Consider the following 22624-nt stretch of genomic DNA (forward strand, 5'->3'; position numbering starts at 1 on the left):
AATAATGTTTAAAATAATACTTTTTTTTTTTTTAAATCTGGATTTTATTTTTGCCAAAAGGTTAATATTTTTTCTTATTTTTGTGGAAACATTAACACATTTTGTTTCAATTAGCAGAAATTTCAAAGAACATTTTTCAAAATAGAAATTTAAATGTTAATACGCTAATATTTATACATTTTAAGCACTGAGTAATATTAATTAACTACATGTTCTTACTAAATGGGTTAGGATTAGAGTTTGAGGATTAAAGTTACTTGCAGAGGATTAAAGTTACTTGCATACAATTATGCATAATTAATAGTTATTATAATAATAATTAAATGTGACATGTAAAAAAACTCACATTAAAATGAAGTGTTACCAAAAAATCTTACTGACTTCCAAATTTAAGAAGTCACTCCTCTGTGTCCATAGTCCCATTCAGGTTGTGCTGAAGCAATACACAGAGGTACAGTGAGGATGTGGTTTCACTGGGTGCCAAATCTATCACTGTTATAACTTGCATTGGATAATATGATATGGCCATTTCTATATTTTGAATCCTCGTTACAATGAGTGAGAGAGTGTGAGAGACTTCACAATGGTGTCATACTCACCAGATTTACAACATTATAACATTTAACATTTCCTCCCTACACCGTTAAGAGTTAACAAGACCCATGTACTGTAAGAGTACCCTACACCAAATGAAAAGTGAGCTCAGAACATTGTATCAGAAATACATTGTAAGATATTTTTAATCACTCACTTTACAGAACAGCTGGTAGAAAAGCAAAAGTAAGTTGCCCTTGGCTCCATGAAACCCTGGCTGGGTGCTGGAGTGCTTCTAATTTGCTCTCAAGCCAAACACCCTGACCAGTCGCTTGTGGTTTGGCTTTAAAGGTTAAATCTGCACATAAGGTGGTCTGCGAGTCTGCTTAAAAAAACCTAATCAAAGCAACACAGTTCTGAGGAAGAGAATTCAAAATGAACAGATAAATATATACAAAATGGTATATATAAGTATATATTTGACAATAGCATATTACACAGTGATATACAAATACAGTGGACCTAACAGTGAATTCATCAGAGATGACAGCAGGAGCTTTAAGGCAATTAAATGACGTGCATCATTCAGTAGGTCAGTAACAGAAATATCCATTTTGATTGTCAAATTAAGAGACTTACATAACTAGATGCTCAGCATAGGGATTTGTGTTTTGCATAAATCAGTTATTCAGCTATATACTGTACAATATTTGGCAAGAGATCGCTTAGGCAAGGCTTTTCGGTTTATGTTTTATCTTATTCACTTCCCTTCCATAAATCAGTGATATTGTAGACCCATGCACAGATGTGCAGAAAATAGCTATGATGAAAAAAAGTGTAATCGCTCGTATTATTCATTTTGTAACACAGATAGGAATGCATCCTTTTTCCTGTCAAATCAGTGACTTTATGGAAACATCACAAGCCTTCTTAACTACTTTTGCCTTCATTTTTTTAAATAAAATGTAAACACTTCCGGAAATCCAGCAGGTTAGGTCGGATTAACCCAGATTTCTTGACGTTTCCCGTTCATAAATGTGATGTGTAATGCAAAAAGTTTAAGTTTTGATATTCCAGTTTCACTAAGTGTGAAAAAAAACTGAACTAGGTGGAAGAGAAGCTCATGACCTGGTCATGGAGAGAGAAATCAAGTAATTTGTGTATTTTATCATGTAACTCCTTCACAGGCATGTTTAGAAGTCTGGCAACTTCTTCCAGATGCGCCTGTTCATTTTCATACTTTACAGAGTCAAATGCAAAAAGGCACAAAGGCACCGGGGCGTGAATGTAACATTTGCACAAATAAACAAGTCTTTTATCTCTCGTTCTCGTTCGCAGCCCACATTCCACACGCATACATACATTCACACACATGTTGCCAACCCACAGTTGACCCCGAGTCCATTTAGTGGGGATTTTGCTCAAGCAAAATAACAGAGTGTGATAGTAATCAGAGAGGTGGGCTTGCTGACAGCGGGGGCTCAGCTAATAACCGGCCTGTCTTACAGCCTTACAGCCTAACGGTACAAATCAGGGTTTAACCTAAAGAGCCAGCGCTGTTGAAAGGAGAGGAACGAATGGATGGGAGGTGGTGCGACGCGGCTCGGTCTCCTTCTCTCTGCGTGAAGGAAGAAGAAAGAAGCATCTGGCTGTGAAGAAAGAAGCCAGTTTTACAGGAGACATGAAAAAGGATTAAACCGGCAGAGAGATGAAAGTGTAAGTGGGAGTTAAAGAGAATATGGAAAGAGTTCAGGACCGGGTCAGATACGGGGCAGTGTAATACATGTACAAACACACACACAGACGTTATGCAACTTTCATGCATATAGGACTAGAACAGGCTAACACACACTTGAAGACTACATATACTGTCAGCCTGCCTTCAGTTTGCTCTTGGCTCATGAGACGCAAGGACACGTGCACAAGCAGTGCAGATGTCTCCAGTGGATGGAGTTTTGGTGTGGTTGGTAATTGATGTGAGGGTTTATGTCCTTTTTCTCATCACAGTCTCACTGAGCTCCCTTTCCCCCTCCACCGAAGGGTCCAACCATCTTCATAGCAGCATAGTTCTGTAAAAAATTATAATAGCTCAAAATGGAAATTCTAGCATGTTTTGTAATATATTAAAATGTATAAACACAATACATATTTATATGATAAAATATGTTTTTATATTACACTAATGTTCAAAAGAACATAGAAAATCTGGGGTCAATATGTTTTTTCTAATGATTTTGAAAAAGGTATGTTATACCAATGTAATGTATTACTATTTTAATATACATTAGAGTTACATTGTTGTGTACCATTTTAATATATCTTTTATCAATATATATATATTTTATATCTAAACATATTTTTTCCTGTGATTGCAAAGCAGCCATTACTCCAGTCTTTAGTGTCACATGGTTGTTGTGTTGCTTAATATTTTTCTGTAAACTGTGATACACTTTTTTTTTGTCATTTTCGATCATGCTTTCTGAATAAAAGGATTACTAACCAAAACATTTGAATGGTGGTAATATAATATAATATAAATCCATGGTTGTTTTTTCATCTTGTATGTTTTTTTAACATACGGCTAATAGTTAAAAAAAAAAAGAATTTCAACAAATGGATGTTACACAGAACAGTGTGAAATGTCTTCAGTGTGTATGTGTGTATGAGTGTGTCTACAGTTCTGAATAACACATGCCGCATTCCTGAACTACGATCAGAGACACGCATCTCTGATCAAACACTTCACGATCACAGAAACTCCTATTTAAACTTTAATCCTCTTCTTTTCTCTACACAATTACTACCATTGCACACAAACTTACAGGGAAGGCGTAGAGAAAGACTCCAAGGAAGAGAATAATGAAAAAGAGCACAAAGAAGCCCAGAATGAGCCACTTAAACCTCCTCCACACAATGAACTTAAAAGTCTTATATGGGGATGAGAACCATAAGAATGAGGTCTCAGGACGCCTGGAGAGAGAGAAAATATATTAGCAATCTTGAGCTTGAGCTAAGCGCCAATAAAAGGATAATGCTGAATAATTTTGAGCTATTTGGATTGTGATGTGTGCGCTTGACTTACTGTGGCTCATCTAGATGGGGATTCATGTTGGGCTCATCTCTGCCGAGTCCTGCAGGTCTCTCATCCTGCTCCTGCTCGGAGATGATTTCCAGCGACATTTCCACCTTTCCCTGAGTGACAAAGCGCAGCTCAGTTAGCAAAACCAAGGTCATGGAAATGCAAAACGGATCAAGTGTGAACCTGCAATGTCATGTTAAAGGAATAGTTCACCCAGAAATTGCCCCATATTTTATTCACCCTGAAGCCATCACAGGAGTAAATGACTTTCTTTTTTTAGACGAACACAGTCAGAGTTTTTAAATATTTATCCTGGCTCTTCCAAGCTTGGTAATGCAGGTGGATAGTGGCTATTATTATGAAGCTCCGTGAATCAGATATAACTGCAAGTACTTGAGTAATTGATTAATCCTAAGTGATTAACACCAGCCAAGTGAAGTATGTATGCTTTTTCAAGAGGAAAACTAGAACCAAGATGAAAAAATTTTTAAAAAAGAATTTCTCTACACAATAATAACCCTGGTTTGTGTGCAAGTCTTACTGCAAGTATCTTTTCATTCTCTCTGTAACACACGCAAGGCCACCAGCCTTTTACTGTCTTCTGCTCAAACAAAGACACGGGTCTGTCCTGGGACTGAGAGGACATCTCAAGACCACACTTCTCTGGAGACTTCGCTGGACTAAGCATTTGGTTCAGATCCATTTCCAAAGAGCCTTAGAACGAAAGTGAGAAGAAGAAGTTCAACAATTTGTTTGTCACACACAATGACACACTACAGCACAATAAATATAAGAGATTATTTAAAAGAGAAGAATGTATATGGAGATCTATACAAAAGCAATGCAAATATAACAGAAGCAACAGTCAGCAAGTGTCCTAATCATGTTTTTCTCATTCATTTCCCATAATATCAGTCAAAAACGTCTGTGACCTTCGGACTTTGCAGCTGGCAGTCAGTGGTTTTCTTCGAGGTTTTCCCATTGTGGTCGGATGCTAATTATTTTACAAATGTGCATAGATCAGTGTATTTTATAGAGGTCTTTAAGGAGTAGGGTCATAAATTATTTCTCTTCCAGTTGTGCTGACATGCTGGAAATTAGGTTCAGCTGATAATAATAACATTAGCAATAAAGATGTTATAGAGAGCTCATGTGGTCTGAATGATGTATTTTCGTTAAGATTGTTAAGCGCATTTATGCTGATGGTCACGCTACACAACAGTGCGGTGGGAAACCTCACACAGGTTAAGGAGACTTTGGTAACCATCTTCCTGTACACACATATCCATATAGACAGAGGTATAGGTTAATGACAATAAACCACACACATGGTCCTATCAGTGTGGTCCAGTTCCACAGAACGTTTTTCTTCTGTCATGTCAAGGCTGAGAAATATGCTTGAAAAACAGCTTTGTGGTGCTTTGCAAGGTTAACACGACCGAATTTGCTGATGGTGGCGAAGCTACGGAAGAGAACTGAGGAGTGATCTGGCATGAGGGACGACTGTAGAGTTTTGGTCTTACCAAGGAAATCATCAAAGGAGAACTTGTCATTGTCCCAGATCTGGATAGTGAGTTTAGGAGGAAGTTTTGTTTCAACTTTATCCAGACTCCAGAAATGCTCCTGTAGAGAAAAAAGCAGGGTGATATCGACAGAGATACTAACAGAAGAACTTCTGCTAGTCAGAAGACTTGTAATTTGGCTTTCGCAAGTTGAACTGTTTATTTTAATTGTAACTGTAACAGTTTTCTGATGTAAGCAACATTATGAAGCAAATGCAAATGCTGTCGAGTGAGCCTAACTTGCACTGAAAAACTACTGATTTTTCTTTTATTCTAAAAAATCATTAGGATGTTTGGTAAAGATCATGTTCCATGTTAAAGATATTTAGTACTTTTAGTAATTTACAACTGTAACTGTACAACAGTTGCACCCAATTTCCAGATTTTAAATAGTTGTAACTCAGCCAAATATTGTCCTATCCTAACAATCCATATGTCAATGGAAAGCTTATTTATTTTAGAGGATATATCATAAAATTAACCCTTGTGGCTGTTTTTTGGTCCAGAGTCCCATATTATTTTATTTAAGTGGGCTTGCTGCTCAATGCACAAATAGGAATTACTACCATTCTGTCAGATAGTGACTAGTCAAAAAATTATTTTCATGCTAGAGTTGATAATATATATACACATATGGCAGGTATGAAAGTATATTTGTCAAAATATTTGTATGGATGTAAAATGTAAAATAAAACAAATATCCAAAATCATTTCAAATGCTACAAGTTAATTTAAACAATAAACCGCTATCATGCACAATGTGAAAAATATATATTCGTTCTGTGATTTACTGAAGGCAAAATGTAACAGTGTTTAATTATTAGTTATTATTTAATTTTAATCATTTTAATATTTGCTTGTTAGGTGATAAAGGCAAAAAGTTTGTAAAAATAAATATCCAATATTTTGGTTTTTAAAAAACATGTAAACTGAGGGATAACCTGATAAACAACTTTTTACACTATTTTGCCTGAAATACAAAATCTAAATTAAGCAATAATTTAAATCAACAATTTTAATTGCTACAAGTGCTTCAACCTAGGCAACCCAACATGTACAGTATGAAAAATAGATATTCATTTTGATATTTGCTTAATCTTACATTTAACACTCATGGGTCGGTTCCACAGACAAGGCTTCAGCCTAGTCCCAAACTAAAATGTAAGTCTGAACTGTTTTTTCCAAAGCCAGTTGAATTATGGCTTAATCCTGATTTAGGCTAAACCCTGTCTGTAAAACCAGTCCTTAATGTATTACACAATAAGTGAGCTTAAGGTCATCTAAATGTAAAACAGAGGAAATGAGCATTAGCATTTAAAATTTCAATATCAACATATATATTAATGAAATTATCTCAAATATCATCCAATAATCAATATATTGTGCATCACTACTAAATGCCATGTTCGTGAAATCTGACCCAGCAACCTATTAGTACCCAGCAGGACCACAAATGAGCTGCACCACCTCGGAAATAAACCCAAAGACCAAGACAGCGTCTGAGAAAGACAGAGTGAGGAAATGATAGCGTGAATGTGCGAACCAGAATTAGAAAGAAGGTGAGAGACAGAGAGTGAGTGAGAGCCACCGAGAGCGACAGAAACGTCCCAGTCAGAAAAGAGTGTTAGCGACTCCCACTCCAGCCCTGAATCTGCACCCCACCGCCAGACAGGATTCCATCTGCGTGACAGCATCCCCAACGTACTGTACCCATGATGGATGTGTGGACAAACACGGCGGGGATAATGAACTCACGCTTCACAGAGCTGCACTGCTGCCGTTCACCGGTAAACAGCGTTGGTCTGTACATCCTGCCTGACAACCGCATACAGCTCCATCAAAACAAACACTGCAAACAAGAACTCATTTCTAATTCATCACTGAGGGCCGTGTTTCATGCAAGAGAATCCGTTTCGCTATGTATCGGTTCTATTGTGTGTGGCGTCCAACGATCTTCAGCCAAAGTGGATCTATCTTTTGACAGCTGCTGCGGGCCGCTCTCAATTTAATGGGTGGAACCGCTATCTTCAATCTTACCATAACTGATCTCTTGCCTGCCAAAACCTCACTTTAAGTGCCTTGTCCATCACAACTGTTTTCCCTGAGATTGCTTGGCTGAAGTCTGGACTGTCTCGCAGTTACAAGATGTTCGCGTACCACGTTCGGTAAGTGGATGCGTGCCAGATGCAGCCTGCAACATATCTGGCTTTGAAACACTGCATTAAACACCTGCCAATTGCAGTGATATCCTTCAAAACGTGGGCGTTAGACAAAACCTCTGCGAATCACGCAGGATGACCTGCGGATCACCTATTCAGATTCAATCAAGGCCCAAGATTTTCATTTCAGCAACATAGCTGAAGCGCAGAGTGCGGATATAAATGTTGACAGGCCTAGCGTCACTAGCTAACCACTAAACAAATCCGGCTCAAGTTTTCTTTTTACGTCTTTTTCAATTGACAATTGACATATTCCACTAAACTCGCAAATACAGATTATGTCCTGCTTTCTTATCAACAGTTTAGATTAATTTTTTTGAGTTTTCTTTTATGTCTTTCCCAATTGACTTGCAGTCGGTCTTCATTTAATTCATAAATGCAGAATACTTCTCACCTTCTTATCAATGGTGCAGAGCTGTTCTGCAGGTAAATAGTGGAAAGGGAAGAGGAAGCGCCAATTAAAGTTGCCTTCGCCGCCCAGTGATCGATAGTGCACATCTGTTTTCTGCTTGTTCTCTTCATGGCCGTGCATCCAGCTAGGATTGAAAACATAACATTCACAATTACCCGACACTTCATTTCCAACACATTAGAAGACAATGCTGCTTAGCTGTAATTGGCCTACAGCTTGGGTCTATGGTTGCCTTGCAACTGTGTGTTTGTTGCTACTGATCGATAATTTTTGCAAGCCTTTGTTACTATTGGTCACAGTGGCAACAGACAAGCAACAAGCCCATGACATGGGAAACAAGAACTTCATTTAACCAGAGCTCATACACATAAACCCAACAACCCATTTATGACACCCAGATGTACCCTTTCACATAAATGTCACTCATCTTCTCCCCAGTAACACTGACATCATCCAAGATAACATCTCTTGTATTCCATATAATACAGCGCAGGAAGAACCTATAGGAGAAGACAACATGGACATGTTATGCTTCTACATGTGTTTTGAGAACAAAATGAGTAGATATTAAACCACAGGGCCACTGCTCTGCACAGTTCAGCTTCAACCAGCTCCAAATCACACCTGTTTGGAAGTTTCTAGTGATCCTGAAGAGCTTTATTAGCTGAATCAGGTGTAGGGTTGGAGCTAAACTGTGCAGAGTTGTGGCCCTCCCGGTTTGAGAGCAATGTACTAAACCAAGGACACAATCTTACTTTTTAGCCTTGCGTGGCGTGATGTTGAACGGAGGTCCTGGTGGACCTAAAGATTTCGGGAAAATGTCCACCCACATCTGCAACCGGCCCTAGGTTTTGATAAATAAAATAATTCAGTAAAGAGTGACAGGGCATATCATTAAATACATAAGGCGAGCATAAAGAAAGCTATATGATATAATTGCTATGTGATATGATTAGAATTGATTAAATTAAATATATTGTATTGTATGTATTGTATGTTTTTTTAAATATTAAAGAATGAAATCAATTTCATTACATAATTAAAATAAATAAAATATATAATATATAATATATATTTTTAAATTGATTAATACAAATTAAAATAAAACAACTGTTTAATTTTACATTTATAGAATGACATTCAATTTTGCAGAAAATCTTCAAAAATAAAAAAATACATGTAAATGATAAATATTAAATATTATAAAATATTATTTTTTAAAAATTCTAATTTGGGGAACAGGAATGTAAGACTTTGTAACCTGTTCAATTTCTGGCTGAAGGGGGCTGTATAGGGGTCGCGTCTCTACATGTTCGGGCACCAGACCCTGTCTCCGTAACACCAACAGAGCTAGACGCTCCATCACTGGTCCCAGGTGAGGGTTAAGAGGTTTCCCTTCATCTGAGGGCCAAATGTTTGACAATAAAGTCACCGTAGTTCAAATTCATATTGACACAAAATGTTGAGGCACTTTAAACTTTTATGTTTTTTCAGCTTTAAAATTGTTTAAAAGTTATAAGGAAGATTTTCTCACAAAGTTATTTTCCATTAAAACCGTGAAATGGAACTACTATGTAACCTCTGATTTGATATGAAGAACATTTGGGCATCAAGTTTTATTAAGTCATAACCAAGAGCAGAAAAAAAAGCCAAGATTCATGAAGCATTCCACTTAAATAGTCGGAAATGTTTATCTTTCCCCGTTCCTCAGATGATGCGTTGATTTCACTGTTGTTGCTTTAAGAAGAGAGTTTCCCCTTGTCAAAAAGCAAAAAGAAAGAGAGAGGGAAGAAAAAAAATAAACGCCCACTGTTGAGTTTATGGTTTGAAACCCTGTGTCATGTCCCTGAGGGAAACATGGTTGGAGTGTGGAGAAAAGAGGAAAAAGACTGAAGTGGAGGAAGACAATTTCTGCCATGATGTTGGATGCCCGAAAAGGCCACCTGATAATTGCTTTGTGCGCGGGTTGCGCGGTTACAAGGGCCAAACAAAGAGATGTAGTATTCCTCCGCGGCGAGACATGGGAGCAGGAGGCTGAGGAGCCCGCCGCATTGTTGACCTTGGCTGAACACGCTTGTATGCTAGTTCACCATAAATCTGAAGCCGACCTCGTCCCAAAGCATCATGGAAGGGAAAATGGCTGAAGGGCTTGGCTTTCTGTAGGCCCTGAGGCGGCCATGGGACTAGAAGGGCTTAGAGGTCAAACCAGAAGTGCTGGGAGGATCTGATGGAGGTTACGCATGAGTAAGATCAGCATAATACACACCTAGCGGTGAGCTAGCATTAGTTAGCGTTATCTTCCCCAGGGCGCACTTTAAAACAGGAGGGGACGTCAGGTTGCTGTGGCAAGGAGTGATATATTTGCTGTGAATGAATGACTATGTCAGAGGTGCTGTATGTTTACACAGGTCCTTCGTCTTTACAATATCGCACTTGTTTTTCTTCGCACAGAGGAACAACTCATTCTTTCCGCTCATAGCACCGAGCAAGAACAGCCAAGCGGCCTCCCCGACAGCTCTGTGATCCCACACACACAGATATGATGTATGGCACAAGCCGAGACATATATCGTTATTCTTTTTCTGTCAGTGTTTTCACAGAACCGCAGCCGATCTCGTGCTCGACTCACATTTTTTTAATGACGGAAGATGTGATGGAGTCAGGCTGCTGCTTTGATTAGCTCTTACTCGTGACTAATGCTTTCAGCAGCTCCAAAGAAAAGACTTCCACTTTCTTTTTTCGTCGTCCAGCCAGTGGGTTTCATGGGTCGCGATGCCTCTGTTTATTCGTACGTACGAACCCACGCAAGAAGCCACTCTCGGCAATGACAATTGCAGAATTAATGATCAAATATCATTAACATTAAATTCAGTGGTAGGAAACCGGTTCTAGCTGGAGTGTGTGTTTAGGACACTGACCAAGGTCTGCAACTGTGTACTCCTGTCCTCTGAAGTAGACTCTATCCTGCTTGTAGACGGGCAGTTTGTAGTTTCGCCTCTCACACAGACGATGAAGTAACTGGGATGGTTTCAGCTGATCGCGCCACTGGTTAACTCCAGACCTAGAGCCAGCACAGAGACAAAAAGAGTTAATTTTTAATGCAAAACTAAGCAGAACTGCCGTAACTGTCAACAGTTAATCTTAACAGTTAAACTTATGGTTAATAGGGACCAACAAAATGATCTTAAATCAGCTAAGAACAGCACTCGACCACAGGCTGATTGAAGTTCTTCAGAGAGTCAAGAGAAGATCTAGAGGATCACAATATTAAGTTACATTTTACAACACTAATTCCCTGTATTTTACAGTTTCTATAATAATGGAATTTGTATTCATTTTAATGCAAAGTGTAATAGACCCTGAGTCTCTACTGGTAATTGGTCACCTTCTACTGGTGACTTAAAACCTATAAATTCTAATAGAATATGTCCCAAAACACACTAAAGAAAACCTTTATTATGGTTTTAATGCATTATACAATCAAGTAATTCTTACAAACAGTAAGACTGTGGCAGGCCGCAGCGAGCACCGTGACGTGACAAGAAGCGATTCTCCAAATCAATGATGGTCTCTCCGATTTTCTCATCCTTAGTGACCATGTCATAATCATACAGCATGATCTTTAGGTCTTTCTCAATGGGCAGACAGCATGTCAGCTCAAACATCCTAAATGAAAAGCAAAAGACACAGTTTAATCTCTGAATACTTCTTTTGATCAGAAATTATTTGGATTAAATGTTCAAAATCAGTCATTCACTCTCCTGCTATTCAGTCATCATTTAGCAATCAGATCAAACCTTCCTTCTCGCACGTATTCAACAGAAATGGTGTCACCATTATTATGAGTGTGGTGACCCCTGCTGGTATAATTGATCCTTGCAATGATGTGTTTCTGTATCTGTATGTGTGTGTGTGAGTGAATCTGTTCAGGGACAGAAAGAAAGAGAACTTACTTTCCAAAGACAGGGTCCAAAGTACAGGGTATGTAACTGTCGTGGTCATCGACTGATTTCTTGCCAAGTGTGATCTTAACATAGGGGTCACACTACGGAAGAACAAGCAGTGCTTGTTAGTATGTGTTAACATAGCCACACTCTCGCACATACATGCTATAAGCGACAATATCCAAAACAGCACACCCTCTTTTTGTACTTAAAACAACTGCTCTTTGCTCTTTTGGGGGAAAAAAACATCAGATCTCTGTGATCAGTGTGTGTTTCATAGGCAGCGAGTACATGTGTGAAATGTTCCATATCATAACTCCTGGCCTGAGTAGGTGATGAAAGCACGTCATCTTAGCATATTCGCAACTAATGAAGGGAAAGCCCAACTGACGCAGGGCCAGCAGTGGTGGCGTGTTGGCCAGGTCTCGGGCAGCGATTGCGAGTTTATGGTTGTGGGTAAAAGGGTGGCTCCATGTTTTCATAAAGTAATTTCTCAGCTCTCTTATGACTCTGGCACTTCGCAAAGGACTTGTCTGGCTGATGAAAAAAACTAGAGATTTGTGAATGCGCCTAGAGAAAATACAAGGGCTGTTGTAACAACCTCTCTCAAGCCTGAGCCATATACAAGGTCACTGAAAAGCGAACTGCTTGTTTGTGTGTTCCTTTCCTTTAGTGCCCTGTTTTGGTTGTACTGTACCTACCTTGCCATTGGCATCCTTGGGCTGTAATCCATAGGCCTGGATGATGTAGACACGTACCAGGCAGTCCTCTAAACCGTTCGGGGGGAGTTTGCGGAACTGGCGTGGGGGTGCGGGCATCGAGGGATCGTCAGGCAATGGATAGATCTTAAATGAGCCCTGAAGGAGGACAGGAGTCAGTGTAACTCATGGTGCAATTTAGCTTTACTTTTTTCTGGAGACCTGCTGTCTGGGGCCTCCAGACAAACCTCAAATTACACTTAAGTCCCTCAAATTTAGTTCCCTCAAATCCTACTAGAACTAAACCAGTTGTAATCCAAATAAACCAGTAAAAAGCATCTAGACTCTTTAAATTAAAGGTTCCAATTAGAAACGAAATGGGTTTTACAGCCATATGCCGGATGCCACAGGAAGGTATTTTTAAAAGTTCTAACCCCATATTACTGTCATACTTTCATTATCTAAAAAGATATATATTAAAATAATAATAATAATACTAAAAATGACTAAATGACACAACAAATTTACTAAAACTTTAAATACATCGAGCTATCAAATAAATAAAAAATACATTAATGCAAAAACATACATAAAACCTATTTAACATATCCCTAAATACAACAATAAAAATAAAACAACATTGGTCTGAAATTCTGCAAAACATCATATATACTCCCCAGAAGATAATATTGACGAAATGAAATGAAAAATGAGAAAGTTTTCATTTTTGTGTGAATTTTCTTTTTTCTTTATTTCTTTTTTTTTTATAAAAAAAAAGTATATTGCTTAATTCTATCAAAACCCTAAGAACATAGAAACAGGGTTGCAAATCAAAATTTTCAGCAACTTTTTTCTACTTTATTACCAGAAATATTCAGTCTCTTTGTTAACCTACCCAGGAACTAGTACAGTGACTTGAAGTACAGTGACCCACAATGCATCTTTAAAAACATTTTAATCTCCAATAAAACCAAATAGTAACCTCAAAGAACCTATACAACAGAGAACTGTTCTTAGAGACTTAGAGTGACCTAAAAGTACTAGAACCATTAAATAACTTTTATTCTTAAGAGATAGTGTCTGTAAAGAAGGCAAAGAGGCACATTTTCTGAGTTCTAGACAACTCACCAAAAGAATGGCATAAGACTCTGGATCTGTTGCAGAGCGCTCTAATTTAACAAATTGCTGAATGGTAAGTTTGACAAAGTACAGACTGAACCTGCCAGAGGCAAGTATGTGATCAGTTTAAATAGAAGGCCCAATTCAAATGACTTTTCATTAGCTTAGCTAATAAGCAACGACACCCATCCATTGCTTCATCTGGCGCCGTCTGACTGTTTTTCCTCTTGGAGACTGAATGAGAGCACATGTGATAGCAGTTGATAGTAGCTGAGAGGTGACCCTACCTTGAACTCTCCAACAACAGAAGGGTCTTCACTCTCGTTCTGGACTCTTCCACGGTGAAGTTTAAACGTTTGACAGAAATCAGCCAACTGCTCAATGCCTTCAGCCTTCTCCAGTTCTCTGTCATACACCTGAGAAAGAAGGCACAGTGTGTATTCTGTGATGTATGATTTGCATGCAGATCTGTTTCTAAAAACCTGCCGTAATCAACCAGAAAAGGCTGAAAGGACACATACTACGCACAAGACATCCATTGTTTGTCTTGCCAAAGCAGTTTTCTTTAAGAACCTTGAACTCTGAGATCTTTAATTGTGGGTTTAACATTTCAGGCGCAAGTCAAACAACCTCAAAAGCATCATTAATGCAAAAAGATCTGGAAATTCCTGATTATGAGAATGTTTAAAAACGGCAATAAAAATGTGCAAAAATGATTTGTGCCCGAGGAAAATATGCTTCGCCGTGACATTACACAACTTTTAACTAGTGGCGCGCAACTCTCCAACCAAGCGGCCACCCAGGAGACATCTTAGTGACAAAAGTATGAAGGAATCCTCGTAAGCGAGTCGCTCTGTTTTTCTAGTTGACTCACTCAGGCCTGGTCCCTGAACGTGTGACACGGCACACATCACATGAAACTCTCTCCCAGTCTCTTTTGCTCTTTCCCTGCTTTCAATCTCTCCCTCAGGCACCATTAGCCCAAAATAACAGCTCATCTCAGCAGTTTTAGGGAAAGTGTTTCTGTCTGCTGCTCCTCCCGGTGCGTGGGACGCTCTCACACGGTGGCAGCCAACAATCGAACCCGGGCCTTGCAGGTAGCCCTGAGACCCAAGCCCCTGCCAGATGACTAACGGACACGTTTAGATCGTAAAGGTTGGAAATAGTGGCTAAGGCAAGTAGAGAGAGAACGTGGTGACAGGGGAGATCGCTGACAAACCGGCCAGAGATCGAGGGATGATAGGGAGGTGTGGGCTGGGGGGAAAACGGGCCGATGACGTCAGTAACGGAGCCCTTGTCTGCACTTGGTTATCCCCCTGTGGCAACCCCGACATGAATTCATCGGAAAAGTTGGAAATCTGGCAGCCACGGGCTCTATTATAAATGGATAAGCCTGTGGGAAGTGGGCTGGAGTGGACTGGAGTCGGAGTGAGTGAGCGTTTGAAAGTAGGCATGCGCACTCCCGAGAGAGACCACAGGACTTTGAAGTTCTGGCATTACTATGTTTGGTTTTCTTTGGGCACTGATAATGTCACTATAGTTACGATGACATTTTGTTGTTAATCTCCATGTGCAGATTTCATACCGGTGGGATTGTGGTAGATGTGTCTTTGGGGAGACATGAGGATGTATAAACAATGACAAAATGTTCATTATTCCTACACGTTTCACAGGGAACAGTTTTTTTCTCTAGTTCTGTAGGAAACCTTGTACTGGGTTCTTATCCCCACAACGTTCTCTCGTCCCAAACCAGTAGGAACACAAAAGAAGAAAAATGTTTTGAAGTGCTGTAACTGTCATTGATTGGGCTAATGCACAGTGCGACCCGTTGCCACCATGAGCCCTTGCTCTGTACTATCAAGGTTTTAATTAATAGAGTATTAGGCCTACAAAAGTAAAAATAAAACAGTTTCTTTTTTCATTTCGGGTCATCTGTCAAATGCTTAGCGTTTCTGTGTAAATACATATAAATATGAGAACACAAATTGAGATATTTTTGATTAAATTCAAGAGTTTTTTGACCCTGCATAGATAGTAAATGACCTGTTCAAAATAACTTTATTCCTAAATGGATTCTCTTTCATGTCAGACTTCAACACGCTTTCACCACAGTACAACAACGCATGCTTCATCATTCCTCCGCTTGCAAAAGTCGCAGAGCATGTGCTTTCTTTCCTTACTATGTTTGGACCTTGAATGTGTAATTTGCATCGCTGTCTATGGATGGAAAGAAAGCTCTCAAGATTTCATCAAAAATATGTAAGGATAAGGAAATTAATGGCAGAATTTTAATCTTTAGGTAAACTATCCCTTTCAGTGCCATGTGAAAAGCCCATTAATTTTAATCGAATATGGACAAAACTGTTCTTCACAATGTGCTTATGTACAGTTTGTATGAAAAAAAAGACAATCATACACATTTGGAACAATATGAAGGACATTAGTTCAATGCCTTACCTGCAGCGTATCGAAGCCCTTTTCCAGATAACTGCCACACTTTTTACTCTCACCCGTGGAGGCATAAAACTTGCTCCACCAGTCCATAAATTCATCCTGCTGCAGACACAGAGCAAGAAAACAAGAGGACGGAAAGAAACATTAAAAGAAAGGAAGGTCAGTACGCCACATGTGTGTGTAACACCACATCCCTCATTCATTAGACCCTTGCTTAATTAAATAAATCATTTCATGAACAAGAACATCGAGTCTGAAAGCAATAAAAGCCTCCACTTACCCATCTCCCCAACTAAAGCATGTAAGACAAATTCAGCACAAACAACAAGACAAGGTTAGGAAAAGCAAAGAAAGGAAAAAAAAAATACACTCGAGTGTCAAAACATTTTAAGCAGACACATGCATGAGTGACAGTGACACCATCCACAGACCAAAGACCACTGGAAACAACCCTTTCCATAACTTAATCTTTTCCATAAGTGACTGATAAATCATCCCTCTGCTGTAACGCCCGTAAGCATATCAACTAGAAGGAACGCTTTTCAAATTGTCATTTTCCTGGTACTTTCACGGGTATGATTCAGGAGCGCTGATGTTCTGCTGCAATTTGATGTGCTAATCGCCACTGATACAGTCAACCTCGCCAAAGCTCACTCACTCCATGTGGAAAGTGTGGGAATTTTTCAGAAAGGTAGAAATCAGGCAGCTCTCACCTCAGCCAGCACCACATTCCCATCCAACCGAAAGACAAAAGAGTGTTGTTAATATAAAACACCCTCTGCAAGTGACATGGCTTCAAAATGCAAAAGGGCAGTCTGATTATTATGTGAGTATTGTGCAAATACATGTGTGTGTGTGTGTGTGTGTGTGTTTGACAGATGGATGAAAGACAGACTAAGCCACCATGGCATAAAACATAGTGTGTTTGAGAGAGCCGAGAACCCTCCGCTGGCTGAACACACACACTGTTCTCTCTTCCAGAAGGCCAGGTTCAACTCACCCAGAGGAGAGACTTCAAGTTTCGCTTCCATCCCTCTTTTAACTTTTACGATGAGGGAGGAAAAACAGTAGTGATGGAGCAATGCCGGGCTCCGCTGGGTTTTTCCCGTCTTAGTGGTTAGTGAGTGTGGTGGTGTGGCGTGCGTTTTGGTGGCCAGGCAGGGGGCCGACAGTGCTGTGTAAGTGGCCCACATGCCACTGCCGTGCCAAGGAATGTGTGTGTACTCATGTCAGAGTGTGTGACACGCGGCATTGCTCTACAAGACTGTGTGGGTTTATGTCTGTAAGGGCAATATCCTGGTTATGATCACAGACCAACAAACTGTATATATGTGTGTTGCATAGTATATGCAACTTAGGTTAAAAGCTTCAACATATGAAAATAAATTTTCTCTAAAAGTAATTTCGGAGCCATGCAGCACACATCTCATCAACTCACAATGACTTACAATCAGTTATATGTGGATGACATCAAGTTTGCTTTGAAAAGCCCAAATATATTTTTTCTTTTGTTTTTAATAATCTAAAATAACAGGAAGACATTAGAAAAAAAGGGCATACGCAGTTGAAAAGTTTGGACACAGTAAGATTTTTTTAAGTTTTCTCATGCTCACAAAGGCTACATTTATTTTATCACAATAGAGCAAAACTGCAATATTTTGAAATATCATTACAATTTCCAATAACTTTTTGATTTAAAATATATTCCTGTGATAGCAAAGCTACATTTTCATTACTCCAGTGTCATGAAATTGAAGTTCCAATATGTTTATTTGATGTTATTCTTATTGTCGATGTTGAAAACAGCTGTGCTGTTTAATATTTTGGTGAAAACAGTAATAAACTGAAGTTTAAGTTTATTTTGGATAGACAGAAAGTTCAAGAACAGCATTCATTTGAAAGCTTTTAATCTGAAATACTAAAACTTTTAATCCACTTATGTCCTTGCTGATTAAATGTAATAATTTATTTTTATTTTTTTAAATCATACTGACCCAAAACTTTTAATTAATAGTGTACTTTATCTTTAATAACTCTTTAATAACTAATAAGATTGTATTATTCAAAGCTACTTACAAATACACAAATACATTTTTTTTTTTATTACAGTAATGCTTAAAGTTTTGCTTAAACAAAGCTTTAGAATTGCAAAGAAAACATGAGACTCTGTGAAACAATGACATAACAGATAAAAACTAGTACCTTTTTTCCCCTAAATAGTAATTGTTTTAGGAGTCAAGTTCATACAGAAGAGATGTGTGCTGCACATGTGCGTGACCAGAAATCAGAACAGGTTATAGAGCTGCCAAGTTTAGCGGACGCGGACCTAAAACTCACAAAACTCACAACTGTTGGAAGAATTACAGTCATAACGGTTTAAAAACAGTAAATCCAATCATTTATGAAAGACATAACACATTTAGACAACTGGCTGTAACTTGAAAGCTCTAGAGTCATTTTGGTATTCTGGTCAGAGATTTTGTAAACTTAAGATTTACACGGCTTCCTCAAGCCAATATAATAAAGAAGAGAAATGAATGACTCAACTTAGATGAGCAAAAGGTAAAGGTAACACAGAAGGTTGCATATGTTTCGGGGACAGTCCCCTGTGGGTCTACCCAAATGCGGCACACAGAGTAAATGGGAATGGGCGTGCAGCACGGATTTGCTAAGTATTGTGAAGTTGCCTTCAGAATCACTTAGGCTGAGTTGGCCTGGCTGTGTGGCGGTCTAACCTGCCCTGAATGGTGCTTTTCATACTACTGCCACATGTCTCCTCTCTTTGTCTGACAGAGCTATTAAAGCGGAGCCTATAAGGACGCCGTGACAGCCATGTTTCCATGCTAGCTACTATGTGTGTGCGCCTTAGGTGTTTGCGCGCAAGTCTGTGTTAATCTGAGTGCTTGTGAGTAAGGAAATAATGTTCCATTTTGCCTCTAAAATGATGTGTAATGAGAGTGTGCATGCGCGTCTGGTCACCCAGACACTTTGAGTGCACCATATGTATGCGTTTAGTTATTCTATACTCTGCCCAAAGGTTTTAGGGCTTAGGAGTATTATTAAAATAAGTACTGCACCAGAGAAGACTGCACCATATAAACATGGGTGTATATGTGCGTGCACGCTCGCAAAAAAAGGAAACACACCGTCAAAAGTGATGCTATACAGATGAAAAGATAATGTTATGGGTATGATACGATTTCAGCGGGAACCTAGAAATTTCTAAAAATGAGAGGATTTATAATGGCTGCTGTGCCCCTGGGCGGCCTGGTACTGGAACAGGGTGGTCGGAAAGGCTGAGGGAAAACAGTGAACTTCACTGCTCCTCCAAAAATTCATTCATGCAAAACCTGTAAAAATGGCTGCAAACATTCTCAATTCCTGAGGTAAAGGTTACTGTAGGGCACTGGTCGTGTTAACGTTGGGTCTGAAAGGGCTTGTGTGCACTACTGGTGAAAAATAACCAAACAGAGTTAGTTATAACAGAGCTCTAAATGGGCTTTTAAAATAAGCTTTGTTTGGAATATACCGAACAGACATTCCATATGGTTTGACTGACAGTTCGTTCAGAAATATACACAATATCTAAACATTCAGAAATGTACACAATATCCAAAACGACCTCAGGAATTTGTAGGATCTAGAAGGTTAAATTAGTTTCTTACGCAGGTTAAATTTCATCCATGACTTTACAATTCAGCCCTTTGTTTTTTACGAATGCTTTGATGAAGTGCAGTAGAGGCTGTCAGCATATACATATAACACATATACTGTACAGTATTTTTGGTGCTGTTATACTCAATTAAGAGATTAAGTGTCAGTCTATGTGTCTGAATATGCCTACTTTTTTACTACACATTTGCCAAAAAAAACTGCCAAAAAATTCATAGCATTAATAAAATATTATGCATAGCAGTAAATTAATACGCAGGGTCCACAACAATATCCAAAAGCTTACTTTAAATGGTTAAGTATAATACATTTTTCTAAATATATTTTAATCACAATTTCTGCCTCAAACGTATTTTAGAGACTACAGGAATCTATATTCATTATATCGCCTATGGCATTTAAATGTTTCATTCATTTTGGATAAAAGCAAAAGGGACCTTTAAATGTATATATTTATAACTGGATTTATTTTGGTTTAGGGCAGCCCTTGTTCACCAAGACGTGTGCTGTACTGCTTCACTGTCTGCACATTTTAGCAGAGTCAAGGCATTCTTTCAAATAACCTTCAGCATAGTTTCATGGTCTGAAGAAAATTAAGCCACCAACCAATATTCCATTTTATGAGCAACCACAGTTCTGCATGTTTCTTTTTTCTCCTCTCAAAACTACCGATGCGTTTTGGATGTCAAGTACTAAGACTGGCAAAACTGTTGAAATACTATTTGTCCTCTGGAGTGTCTGAAGGCTTGGCAAAGACTTCAGAAAATGCTGCATCACCACGGTACAGGCCTCGCAAAGAACAAAATAGAAATCATTACATAAAGCAGGGTTTTGCAAATTTTGATGACTTCATAATATGATGAATAATATGATTAAAATAAAAAATATATATTGTACAGTAGTAGACAATATACAAAGAAAAAAAAAAAAATATTTGAAAAATCAACTAATTTTAAATTAAAATCGACTAAAGCTAACTATTAAGCAAATTATTAAAACTTTATCTGGAAAATGTATACTCTATTTTAAGTTTCTCTATGCACTTGTCACAATAAATATTATTTTGCATTATTTTAGCATTCAAAGTAATTTTGTAAAATCTTTTTTTACTGCCCTTCTAGCACCCTTTTGTGGATCCTGACCCCAGTTTAAAAATCCAAACCTCATCAAAAAATTGATGAACATCTTTTTTCTCTCCCTCCTGAATGCAACAGGACAGGAACATATAAGTATCTACAAAATGTAATTAGGGGAAAATTTATTGAATACACATTTTCGTCTCTCTCTTTCTCTGTCTTGTTCTCCTCCTTTCACTCATTCTTTTTCTTTCTGTTCTTGACATTTGGCTATGGAAGGAAATGCACTGGGAATCTTTTAACAGCCCTATTTACTTTGGCTCTGGTGAGAAAGAAAATTTGGGTTTTTGATCATCTGGTTTGAATGTTTTCTAATAAAATAAATATCTTTGTTTGCAAAAAAAAGAGAAAGAAAAAAACGAAAATAAACCTCTATGTTTTGGCAGGAGAAGGGAGAAAGTACTACATTTAGAGTGTGATATAAACGAGAAGTTATATCAAAGCATTCAGCTTAGTTCTAGCCTGGTCTAATATCTACATCCAAAGCCCTAAATCTGTGGAGATCATGTGACCAATACCAAATTGGACTAAGACCTGCACAATGTTCAAGAGCAGACTGTCCTAAACACACACAACTACTATATCCTTGCTTCTTTCACCACGGCCTCTCATTTACGATCCTGACCGTTTCTCTTTTAGAAATGAATTTCCTGTAAATAAAAAAAAGTGATAGTTTGAATCGATTAAGTCTCCTTGATCTTAACACAAAACAGGATTCATCTCCTGGAGGAACCGCGTTCTGCAACCAATCAGAAGCGTAACAAAGAGAACTTTACAAAGTCAAAGACACATAGCAGAGCAAATTAGCCTTGCCTCATAAATAAAAAATTAAATAAAAATAAAAAAAATAAGTCTCTTATCCAAAGTTCCTACAGGCTATCACATGCGAAAAACCTTCCTAGTGTTAGAAACATTTGCGTAAGCCACTCACAAAGCCAACTAGGTCTCTTAATGGCATATATCTGCCTGATTAGAGGCATCCGTTAACCTAATTAGACTGGTGTAAATATAATTTGGAAATGCTCTTTGTGGTCAAAAGTATGTGGATTCCCAAACACCACACCCATATGAGCATTTAATTTTAAAACCACGGGTATTGACAGGGAGTTGGTCTTTCCTTTGAAACTTTAATAGTTTTCAATCTTTTGCTGTGGGGATGTTGTGGAATATAGAAGGTATTGTCATATGGTTGCAGGGATTTACTCTCATTCAGATACAAGAGCACAAGGGAGGTCAGGCGCTGATCTTGGGCAATGGGGAGTGACTCGAAATTGCTATTTCAATTTATCCCAAAACAATTTCAGGTCTGGATGATGTGCAGGCCAGGCAGTTTTTTTCACAACTGACTCTTTCTAGCCACCTTTTGCCTCAACACGGAAGTAAGGCTATCGGTGAGGCTTCCGGTTCATTAGACGCTATAGGTAAATAATGAGGAGAATAACGGTAAAACTGTTTGCACTACAAACTAGTGTTTTCATAATTAAAATAGTACATTCACATAATACACTAAGACACATCAGTTTTCAATATCAAGCAGCCAAATATTTTTTACAGTTAAAAACAGACGAGACCGGAAGATGGACCCTATAGAATTTACAAATGGCCCCACCCATATTTACGTTAAGAAAAAGGCAGATATTAACATAGAATTTTCATGCTAGAGAAGAAACAAGTTCAATGCCTGATTTTATGTACCTAATAGCAAATGCTTTCTTTAAAAAGGACATGGAATAAAAATGTGTTCTTTTGATTTTTTGTAAGGCTTGCAGGACAGAAATGATATAATTTTTCTGTG

At 38.4% G+C, this 22624-nt stretch overlaps 1 protein-coding gene across 13 annotated transcripts in view; it reads right to left on the reverse strand.

The window, feature by feature from the left end:
- Nucleotides 1-993: 993 nt before the first annotated feature.
- Nucleotides 994-22624, reverse strand: part of dysf (dysferlin, limb girdle muscular dystrophy 2B (autosomal recessive)) — a 61759-nt gene continuing 40128 nt past the window's right edge. For 7 of the 13 annotated variants that reach the window (XM_043244014.1, XM_043244013.1, XM_043244010.1 and 4 more), the window contains 15 exons: nt 16025-16123; nt 13855-13983; nt 12452-12607; nt 11760-11851; nt 11302-11472; nt 10725-10867; nt 9068-9207; nt 8562-8650; nt 8211-8306; nt 7789-7930; nt 5137-5236; nt 4155-4327; nt 3617-3726; nt 3357-3504; nt 994-2603 (listed from right to left, as the gene is read on the reverse strand). In XM_043244014.1, the coding sequence (XP_043099949.1) occupies nt 2544-2603; nt 3357-3504; nt 3617-3726; nt 4155-4327; nt 5137-5236; nt 7789-7930; nt 8211-8306; nt 8562-8650; nt 9068-9207; nt 10725-10867; nt 11302-11472; nt 11760-11851; nt 12452-12607; nt 13855-13983; nt 16025-16123 (1848 nt within the window). In that variant the 3' untranslated portion in view covers nt 994-2543. Of the gene's footprint in view, nt 2604-3356; nt 3505-3616; nt 3727-4154; nt 4328-5136; nt 5237-7788; nt 7931-8210; nt 8307-8561; nt 8651-9067; nt 9208-10724; nt 10868-11301; nt 11473-11759; nt 11852-12451; nt 12608-13854; nt 13984-16024; nt 16124-16301; nt 16314-22624 lie in introns of all 13 variants that reach the window. The other 6 variants (XM_043244002.1, XM_043244006.1, XM_043244007.1 and 3 more) reach the window with 2 other exon arrangements.

This window comes from Puntigrus tetrazona, chromosome 7, assembly GCF_018831695.1.
Source record: "Puntigrus tetrazona isolate hp1 chromosome 7, ASM1883169v1, whole genome shotgun sequence".
Classification (NCBI taxonomy): domain Eukaryota; kingdom Metazoa; phylum Chordata; class Actinopteri; order Cypriniformes; family Cyprinidae; genus Puntigrus; species Puntigrus tetrazona.